The sequence below is a fragment of the Heliangelus exortis genome, chromosome 11 (assembly GCF_036169615.1).
Source record: "Heliangelus exortis chromosome 11, bHelExo1.hap1, whole genome shotgun sequence".
Taxonomy (NCBI): domain Eukaryota; kingdom Metazoa; phylum Chordata; class Aves; order Apodiformes; family Trochilidae; genus Heliangelus; species Heliangelus exortis.
Genome location: NC_092432.1, coordinates 10,037,827 through 10,048,138, shown reverse-complemented (window position 1 = coordinate 10,048,138; position 10,312 = coordinate 10,037,827). Strand labels below are relative to the sequence as shown.

At 40.6% G+C, this 10,312-nt stretch overlaps 1 protein-coding gene across 2 annotated transcripts in view; it reads right to left on the bottom strand.

The window, feature by feature from the left end:
• Nucleotides 1-624: 624 nt before the first annotated feature.
• HOMER2 (homer scaffold protein 2) overlaps nt 625-10,312 on the bottom strand; it is a 62,276-nt gene continuing 52,588 nt past the window's right edge. For both annotated transcript variants that reach the window (XM_071754437.1, XM_071754438.1), the window contains 2 exons: nt 8,655-8,735; nt 625-7,515 (listed from right to left, as the gene is read on the bottom strand). In XM_071754437.1, coding sequence (XP_071610538.1) covers nt 7,327-7,515; nt 8,655-8,735 — 270 coding nt within the window. In that variant the 3' untranslated portion in view covers nt 625-7,326. The remainder of the gene's footprint in view (nt 7,516-8,654; nt 8,736-10,312) is intronic.

Genomic DNA, 10,312 nt, shown 5'->3' with positions numbered 1-10,312 from the left:
ATCATGAACAGACTTCAGCCTTATCCCCTGCCAGGGAGGTGCTGTTGGACTGTGTCTTCTGAGAAACCTCTTCTGAACCACTACATGCTGGTGCAGGAGGCTGGTGTCAAAATATCTCTTATTTCCCTACAGAGGGTTACTGCTGAGCCATAAGTAGTTCCTTCACCAGAGAAAACACCAGCCCTAGCTGCCACCAGGAGCTGCTCCATCAGCTACAGGAGGGTTTATGCTCCTGAGCATCTCCTCAAATAGGACAACAAAAAGCTTTCTTCTTGTGACAGGCCTTTCCCAGCATGCATAAAGTCCAAAATTTCACATCAAAATATTTCTAGATACTACTTTTCCATTTTAGTATATATATATATATATACCCATCCCAATCCTATATCCCCCCTCTGGATGAGCTAACAGTATACAGTGAAGCAAGACCAAAACTTTAAAACACTAAATTGTGAAAAAAGAGTTTTTTAAGATTATCATCTAAGACACTATAGCATGGGTATATATCAAAAGCCACATTCTTCTTCTCAAAAGACAGTATTTTACTTGTATTACCTTGAATTCAGATTTGCAGCCAGTAGGATGTTCATTTTCTCAAGTCAGTGAAGACAGTGAGACAGGAGATTTTACTTAAACTATATATTTTTACATAAAACAACTTTATGTTACAATAAAATCAGATAAAAATCACAAAGTTATATAAGTTCATAAAGAAAAAAATCAAGTTTTCTTTTTATATATATATATAAAACCCAGCATTTACTGCTACTAGGAGCCTAAATGTTAACATTGACTGCCTATGGTCAAGTTGAAAAAAAGAAAAAAAAAAGAGAAAAAGAAAAGAAATAGAAGAAGAGGAAAATATTTTTTCACAGCAGACAAAAGGAGGAGGTAAGAGATGTTTGTACAATGATCCAACTGTAGTAAACACCTCAGTTTTCATTAAACTGTATACTGAATATAATAAAGCCAAATAAAAATCTACATTTAGACCACTGCAGTGTTTTCCCACAGTTGTATATCAACAAGTTGTCAGTCATTCACTAAACTTTACTGGAAACAGTAAAAACAGGGTGTATGTTTATCTTTAGTACTAAAATCTCTTAATAATCTAAGTATTTTGGTCTAGCAGACCACACTAAAACACTCTCAGTACTTTCAACTACAAGGGATATATTAATGTTAAAAATTATGTGCTTTGTCATTCATGATGAGGTTTATAGAACTGAATGTTCATGATCACTATTAGGCAATTAAATGAAAACATCTAAATGCTGCAAAATACTCTTTTGTTGAACATAGCTCTCTTTTCACATACCCAAGTTATTAATCAATGTACCACAAACTTAGAAGCTTAGTTCACAAATCTTAGATTATCAGTCCTTTTCGCTAGTATATGGCTAAAATAATTATTGCTGAACAGTGTTAAAAAACAAACAAAAAACTCCAAATCAAACCAAACAAACCCAAAACCAAATCCAAACGAAAATATAACAGCAGACAGATTTTTTTTATGTGCCTTTCCTGCATGTGTCATTATTATTAGGTAACTAAATGACCAGAAAGGAAAAAGAAATCTATTTGAAAATGTGCATATAATATTTTTGGAGGTATAGGCACCTTCATCCAAAGACTGTATGTTTAGGCATGTATGTTAAAACAAACAAACAAACAACAAAAAAAGAACAAACAAAAAAAAAGAAAGAAAGAAAGAAAAAGAGCTAAGACAAAACATAGTAGAAAGTAAACCAGGTTAGACATCCAACATCCCTCCAGGGACTCACACAAAGCTCTCCTGGCCAGCTCTGCCCACAGCCTGCAGGAGAGCCCTCTTTTTGGAAGCCCCTTCATCCCATTTATTATTCATCACCTAACTCTGTATTTCACTTCAGGTACTTTATGGTTGACCTCAGTATTTAAGACACACAAACTTCATGAAACTGTCAAGTTTGTATTTCAGAAATGAGCCCAAAGCACTGATGAGCTCCCAGGGGTGCAGGCGCAACGCCCTTGGCCAGAGTTCTCCATCTGGAAGGTGTCTGGATTAACCACCTCGTGGCTATGTATTGCTTTGCTGGACACAGAGGTGCTTGTTGAACTGGTCCATGGAAAGCCAAATCACCTCAGGGTAGCTCTGTGCCTGACTGTTGCTAAATCCTGCACACCAGCAGCCCTGGGAGCCCTGAGCACTGCAAGGGTTCTGCTGCTGCTCAGCCTGGGGGTGTGGGGGGGTAACAGCTTCCCCCATTTTTGTTGGAAAGTGTCTGACCATAAACCGGTGCTGCTCAGCTGTGTGTGGATATCTGCCTTCCATCCCTCACCTTACCACCTTTGTGATATGCTGAGGACTTTTTGATATTTACAGGCTTGACAAGCCCAGAACTGCCCGGACAATGTGGATGAGCTGAGAGCTCAGTTCACACACAGTTCAGAGTGGCAAATCCTACATCTTTGGCACATCCACTGCTCATGGGCAGAGCACATCCTTCACCAAAGCTTTTGCTGAAATGAGCATCAAAATTCTGCTTCTGTCCCAGTGCCCCTCCCACCCCTTCCCATGGGATCCAGCATCAGCCACACTTGATGCCAAGCAGGGCATTCATCCCTGACAGCAATTTTATCTTTGCCAATCCATAGGGTCAGGAGGACAACACTATATTCCTTGCAAGCCCCTGACACTCTGAAGGGTTTTGCACTCTTCTATTCAGAAGAACCTAGCAAAGAGTCTTGTAGCTGAGCAGCTCCCACCACTATGAGGCAGTGGCAGGAACAGGGACTCTTCCTTCAACCATTCATGGAGCAAAGGTGGCAAGAAATTAATTAAGGAAGATGAATGCTTGGGAGAAAAAAAGTGCAATAGCAGAATGCTGCTTATGGACAATTTGGGCCCTGCTGAGAAGGGGACAGGGGCTCTCTCTGCCCATGGCCAGAGAACTACTGAGCAATCACAGGGCAAACACCACAAATGCTTTTGCTGATGCTCTTCAAAAGCAACAGCAGTGGTGGGGGCAGCAGGAGGAACAGAAACCCTTCCCATTCTCCTTAATTCATTGGGCAGCTTTAGAAAATGTTCACCCTAAATTTCTCAGATAAAAACAAAATAGGGGGTTTAAATAGAAAAAAGGCATTGTCTAAATAACGTTTCTTTTCCAGGCACAGATGCACCCAGTGCACAATTATTTTTAAAAAGAGCATCTTTTGAGGACTAGGATATAGAAAGTGGGAGGTGGCATTGAATTTCTTACAGAAAAGACAATTTTCTTCAAGTGAAATCACTTAGTAAAGGAGACACCAAATAGGTACATACAGTAGAACACTGGAAACTACTAATTTTGCTGAAAATGCACATTTAGGCCAAACAAAACTAGTTGTGAAGCTAAGCTGAATTCAGCAAATAAAAATTCAGCCAGGTAGGAAAAAAGCAAACGAAATCTGTTTTCATTCTGGGGTATGAAGCAATGTTTCAGTTTCATTTCGAAATAAGTTATTTCACAGGTGGTCATTTTCCAAAATGTGAAATAACACGTCTACTGAAACACTGTTTTTGAAAACAATTATTTCAATATATTTTCATGTCACTGAATATTTTGAGGCTTTGTGCTGATACAAAGTCTTTATTCCTCATTTTGGCCATCAGAAAAGGAACTTCCCACCATTATTCAGCAGCTCTAACACCAGCTCAAAGGAACAGCTCACCGGAAAGCCCAGAAAGCAGTAGGATATTCTTTAACCTACTGTCAGAAGAGGCCAGCAGAGATGTTTGCTCCCAGAGCCACCAGTTTGCTGATGCCACCAGGGCCAGTCAGGCAGGATGGGCAGCGTGGTGGGAACCACAGTGGTGCAGCTGGCAGGTAGCAGCATGGGAAACACCAAGCACCAGACCTTTAATTAATGAAAGACCATGTAACTGAGGTAGGGTAGATCCTGCCATCAACCACAGAGAGGGAGAAACCTGTGCCCAGAAAGGGAACCCCCAGTTGCCCATGATCGTCCTCCTATAAGGACCCCTCTGCTCAGGCCTGACCAAAATGGAGCAATGACCCAAAGTCACTGCTGATGGTGTGGAGAAACCAGGGTTTGTCCAGCACTGGGTTTTAATAAAAATACAACCAAGCTCTGCAGACCCTTTCTTGGACAGGGATGAGTGTTTCTTGGTCATAGCAGTGTTTGGGGCTGTTCCTAAGCAAGTGGCAGCCAGCTGACCCCATCTCCTGGCAACCTTCACAGAAGGTGGGACAAATGCACCCATAGGACAGTCAGAGTATTTTGGCATGCGAGGGCTGGCCACCCCTGTGCTCCTAGCAGGCAGCAGGAGGTGTTTTGATGCTGGAACGAGGCCCTGAGGAGAAGTTTGGCACACAGGAGTTATTTATTTCTGGGCCCCCACAAAGCATCAAGGAATAAGCAGTGTGTGATGCTGATGGTCCCTGCTCTGCAGATGCATGGGGCAGGCCAGAGAGCTGCAGCTGGCATCCCAACAATCCTGAGAGCACGCACCACCTCTTCCTGGCAAGCTTTTGGCTTTTGAAGAGGAAAAATAGAATTAAAGAGAGCAAAAATTAAAAGACATGGACTCTGGGGGAGGATTTGAAGCACTTAGACACAGAAGCTCTCAACTTACTGCTGTTGGAAAGGAAAAAAAGCTATAGAAGACAGTTATAGGAAGACCTTGGATGCTTGAAGGATGGAGTTTCCCCACAGTGCACAGCTGTGTACAGACACAAAACTGTATACAGAGCTGACAATAATTCAACACCAGAGCAAGAGCAGATAAGGAAAACATACATTTGGGGCAAGACCAGAAGAGACAGGGCAGGGATTCCTCTAAGGACACCCCATCACTACTCTGGTGGGTAAGAAGCACCCAGAAATAACCACCCATGTCAGAGCTCTGCACAGGTTTAATGCACCAGCATTAAACTTCATCTGTTAAATCAATGCAGTTCCATGGAAACTTCTTGCAAGTGAAGAGTAGCTTAATACAATCCTAATGAACTGGATCTGAGACAGACCTGTCTAAGGTTGAAAAAAAAGACCTGGATTATAATTTGTTCACAGAGTCTTTTGCATCCCTCTGCCCAGAATCAAGTTAAAAATCGTATTTTATATTAAAAACCAAGAAGGAAGATTGCTTAACAGTAAAAAGGAAACAGAAGATGGATCAGGGTCCTGAGGGCCCTGACTACTTGTATTGCTTGCAGCTCTTAGTTGTGTTATCCCCTGGCTCCCAGCTGATGTAGGGTCAGGCTGCAGTTCAGGAATTCTGAAGAAGCACGGGAGCAGAGGAGAAGCAAGAGAAGCTGCCTGTTAAATGTTGGTGTCCATTTGACTTGCTATGAACTAAGAAGACTAAAAATGGAGATTGCTTGTGCACAACCACACAGTTTCTGACGTCATTTTCAATTTTGAGAAGTCTGATTTAACCCCACGTTATGCAACTGGTGAATCTTCCGTGCTGGCTAAGTCTAATTTTCACACGCCTACATGCTTTGTACCTGATTTTTATTTTTAAATATCAACAGCCTACATCAATTTTTTTAAAAGAGATTTAAGTGGTCATAATGCTTATGAAAGGTCTCAGCTTCACATCTGTTGTTTAAAAGGAATAAAAGCAAAAATACACAAAGTCCAGTCTAAAAAACAAGCAATGAAGATAACAAAACAGTAACAGATGAAATAAAAAATTCAAGGGAAATCTAAAGACAGAAATTGTCTCCAGCATGGGGACGTGCAAGAAGTATTCAGTGCATGTTTCATCTATAATACATCTTTCCTTTAAAGGTCACTTTTATAATTGAGATGTGCCAAGAAAAGGAAAATGCCCCTAAATACAAGAAAAAAGACCTCAGCCATTTCCTCTCAGCCAGCGCTGGACTACATTAGTGTGGTGTTTAACCAAGCTTTTATCTGAATTAAATAAACAATAATGTCACACAAACAAAAGTTATTTCCTGAATTAATTCAGATCCCATGTAACTGATTCAAACCAGTTTACAGAGAAAGAAGAGAAAGAAGCTGAAGGCAGTCAGAGGGGCAAGAGCAAAGTTGGGCTAAATTCTCCTTTCTGGCCTTTTTTGTGAAGAAGTGAAGAAGTGAACTTCTGATTGCTGGAGCCCAGCATACAACCTTGCATTTCAAATAAACATATTTAGAGCTGCTGAATAATCAGTTTTAGAATTTAACAACAAATCTGCCTCCAGGTTTGGGTGTTTTTCTTGGACAGTGTAACTTGGTGACTAATTCCTACCCTGCTGTCAAAGGTACAGGAGGTGAGAATGCAGAAACCATGGGAAAGGGTTTGGATTTCACGTGGCCACGTCCCTGCTCAGCCTCCTGGGCAGAAACTTGCTTCTGAGCAACACCTTCAAGTAACCTTATATTGCTTTTCAGATCAATATCTCCTTCTTCACTGCAGCAGAAGTTAATCAACAGTGCACAGAGGTGCATGTGCCCTGTGCACAAACCAGCAACATACAGGTTTTTTTAATAAATATCTGGTTCCAAGACTCAGGTGGGCATTTTTTAGAGTTTCATGTGACAGAACTGCATGAGTTCAAAAGGCCAAAGAAAGATGATCTTGCTAAGCCAAAGAAGCTGTCCTCATCTACTGGGTAAGATGCATGACTTGAAGAGCTGAAATTCATTTCTACATTGTTGGTTTTGTGCTGTTTGGGTCCAGGCAAGCACATGCAACCCGTATCGGAGGTTATCTGAAATCACTGGATTTTTTTTTTTGTGAATCAGGCCTGATTGACACATGGTCCCTAAAGGTACCGGCATCTGTGTGAGGTGATTCACTTGACTGCAGCTCATCACAGGCACATTTTACAGACTGCAGGAGCTCCAGCTAATCTTCTTTTTGCTCCACCAAGGAATAAAAGTGGATGTTGCTAGGAGTGCTGATAGTCCGGACAAGCAAAAAGACTTCTTTTCTGTTTCTATGGTTGCGACAGCCCTTAAGAAAGATATAAATTTCCCTGCAACAACTAACTGCATATTCATTTTAAGGTAGAACTAGTTCCAGATTCCTGAGACAGAACCCTCTACCTGTTCCCAACTCCACGAAGCCAGAGCCGTAATACAGAAAGTTCCAAATCTCCACAGAAATCAGTGAGCAGCACGATTCGTTTGGAAAACGAAGAAACAAACAACAACAAAAATAAAACAAACAAACAACCCCACGGCAGATTTTTAGCCTCTATGTACAGAAACAATGCAAACAAGTGGAACGTTCTAGTTATATTTTGTAAAACACACATTTGGGATCAACAAACATCAAACATCCAGACCCTAGATTACAAATAAAAAAAAAAAATCTATTGCCATCTAATTGTCAACCCCAAGTTTAGACAGTCCTTGTCGGAAATCATGTAATTCGTCTATCTTCCCATCCAGTACATCTAAAAAATTCTTTAACTCAGTTTTAAGGTTGGTCTGCCTATGTTTACTCTCTTCGACTTCTGTCCTTAGAGTTCTGACTTTCTCTTCAAGATCTTTGTTCTTTTTCTCAGCATCCTTAAAGACAAAAGAAAAAATAAGATGAATTGTAGAGAAGAAGGATGAACAGCATTTAATAGGGCAAGGCAACGAATGACAGCTGGGCCATGAAAGTTTGCTTCAACTTCTCCAAACTGATTAACACAAGCACATCTGAGAGCAAGCAATATGTGCCAGTCAGATTAAAAGGAAAGCAAGCCCACGCAGGAAAGGACACAGATTAACTGGAAAAGATGCTTTGCATCAGATTTTGTCATTTGGTTGATATCTTCAAATTCAGCTGGATTTAAATAATGCACTGTGCATATATTTGTCATTGCTACAGTTGCAGAATTAGACACTGTGCCACCAATTATATACAGAATTATCTATGGTGGTTTAACCTTGAAAAATAAGCTTAGAAAATACTGCCCAAGGAATAATATTGCTTTCTTCAGAACTTTTGGATTTATTGGTACTTTTTTGAAGTTATACTTTATGTAAGCCTTGTGTAAGGCAAGGAATGGGGCAGCCCCATAGCACTTCCTTTGCTTTCTATTCTTTTCCCCTCTTATTATCTCTTATCAGAATGATGGCTTATTTCATTGACTGGATGTTATTTCATTGATGAGAGTGCTTACATTTGTTCTCCTTTGGTGTATCAATTTCTTGAATTTACAGGAGCCCCAACTTGAACAAAGGATGCTCAGAGCCCAGGTGCTGGCTGGGGCAGGGCTCTGAGTGAGCACCTCCCAGCAGAGGAGCCACAGGAGTACAAAGAGTTGTGCATCTGCTCATCTGCTTCTTCCCAAAAAGCCTTCCCTGGGGCCAATGCAGCAATTAGTGGCAAGACTTGGAGTGCTGCTCAACACATGTGGCTGTGGTGGTGACAGAGCAGCAGAAATAGTGTAGAGGATAGGTTGGAATCTGCAGGAGACAGATGCAACCTGATCCCAGGCAAATGAATTTCTACGAAGCAGCAAGGCAAAGAAATGGAGCTATTTAATTACTCATGAACTGGGAAGGGCTTGGTGCATTCTGCACATAATTAGCATTTTTTGTTTCTACAAAGTTGATCGCTTTTGCCTTCAAGCACTGAACTGGGCAAAGCATATTGTTACGAGAAAGAAAGCAAAGGTATCAACTATTTTAAAATTAATTTCATTCCTATACTCTACCTGTAATTGTTCAGATACAGATTCACATTCTGACATTAGCTGTGGTATAGCTTCACCCTGCTTTCGGAGCTCTTCCAGTTCCTTTGAAAGCATGAAAGAAAAAAAAATGAATGCAAGCTTCAATTTAAAACATAATGAAAATTTGAGATTATGAAATGAAAATTTGCATAACTTATTGTATTCTCTTCAGTATTTGGACATAAAATTATCAAAATAGCATGTCTGGATTCCAAAACACATGATAATTTTCCACTAGAACACATTTATGCACAGTGTTTTTGAGTCTGCATTTCTAAAACACACAGTATCATCCAATCTTTAGCACGAATGCCATTAATTATATTAATGAAATCCTTACCTAAAACACACACCTATGCAAAAAGGTATATTCAATAAGAGAGAAATCTCAAGGGCTGTAATGCTACAAGCAATTTATAGATGGTAGCAATGAGCAAATTAGACACGAATTTTCAATGATATATGGCAGCAAAAAAGCAGCCGATGGCATTATGAGCTGAATATATAGAGACACCATTACAGAGAACAGCTGTAATAGGCTCCCCTCCACTGTACAGCTCTGAGAACCCTCCCTCTGAAATTTGTATTCAGGTCTGGCATCAGTATCAAAATTGAGAGGAGTAGCAGAAAGGAGTTCATGAAAAGAAAAACATGGATTGATAGAAGACCATTTCTCTGATGAAAATTAAGAGAGCTGAATACATTAGCACCCAAAGTGAGCACCACTCATCTGGGTAGTTGGGAAATACTAAAAGAAAACCCCTACATTTTACAGAAGGATTGTCAGAGAATCTGAAAGGCACATTTAGCACATTTACAGGTAGGTCCAAGAGAAACTGTCTGACTTGAAGAGAGTGCAAGGTCCTCCTCCAGACATTGCCCTTTTAGGTGATGGTCTGAAGAGTGAACAGGTTCTGTCCCCTCTGAGCTGCACAGACATAGGACAGCAAAACCAGCCCTGTTTGAAAGGCAGAGAGGATGGCAGCATCTCCTCTTACACAGCAAGGTCCATGAGCAGCCTTCATGCTGGTTTGAATTGCAAAATATGGAGAGGTTACTTATGGGTGGTTTAGGCCTAATGAAAAACCTGCTAATGTAAGTATGCAGTTTCCAAACAAGTTAGTGGATTGTCAGTATAAGTGGAAGATAGGCAGGTAATATTCACAAGTCAATGCATTTTCTGGCTCATTTGGCACCATAAAAATGTGAATTTTGAGGAAAATGCTGGCAGAGAAGAAGGGCTATTATACATGCTATTACCACAGAAAGGTTGGGAAGACAGTATGACGTTTTCCTTTGAAATATGGGGCTGAAAACCATATTATATTTATAACAGTGCATCAAAAATCCATCTCCCTAAACTATTTCCTTGTGCCATCTTAAAGCCCCTTAACGGCAGTGCTTTTAAGAGCACCAGCAGAGATGCTGTAATTGCACATGGCAAACTTTACTGTGCCTGCTGACAGCTTTTTCTCTTCAGCCAGCACAGAGCACTTGGTCACTGTAGTGAAGGAAAAAAACCAAGGATCCCATTATTTGCCCCACTGGTCAGGGGCTCCAAGCCATCACCATCATTCTCTGTAGAAAATTTAAAATCCTGTGTGTCAAAAATGACAAACTGGGCTACCCTAAATGAATTT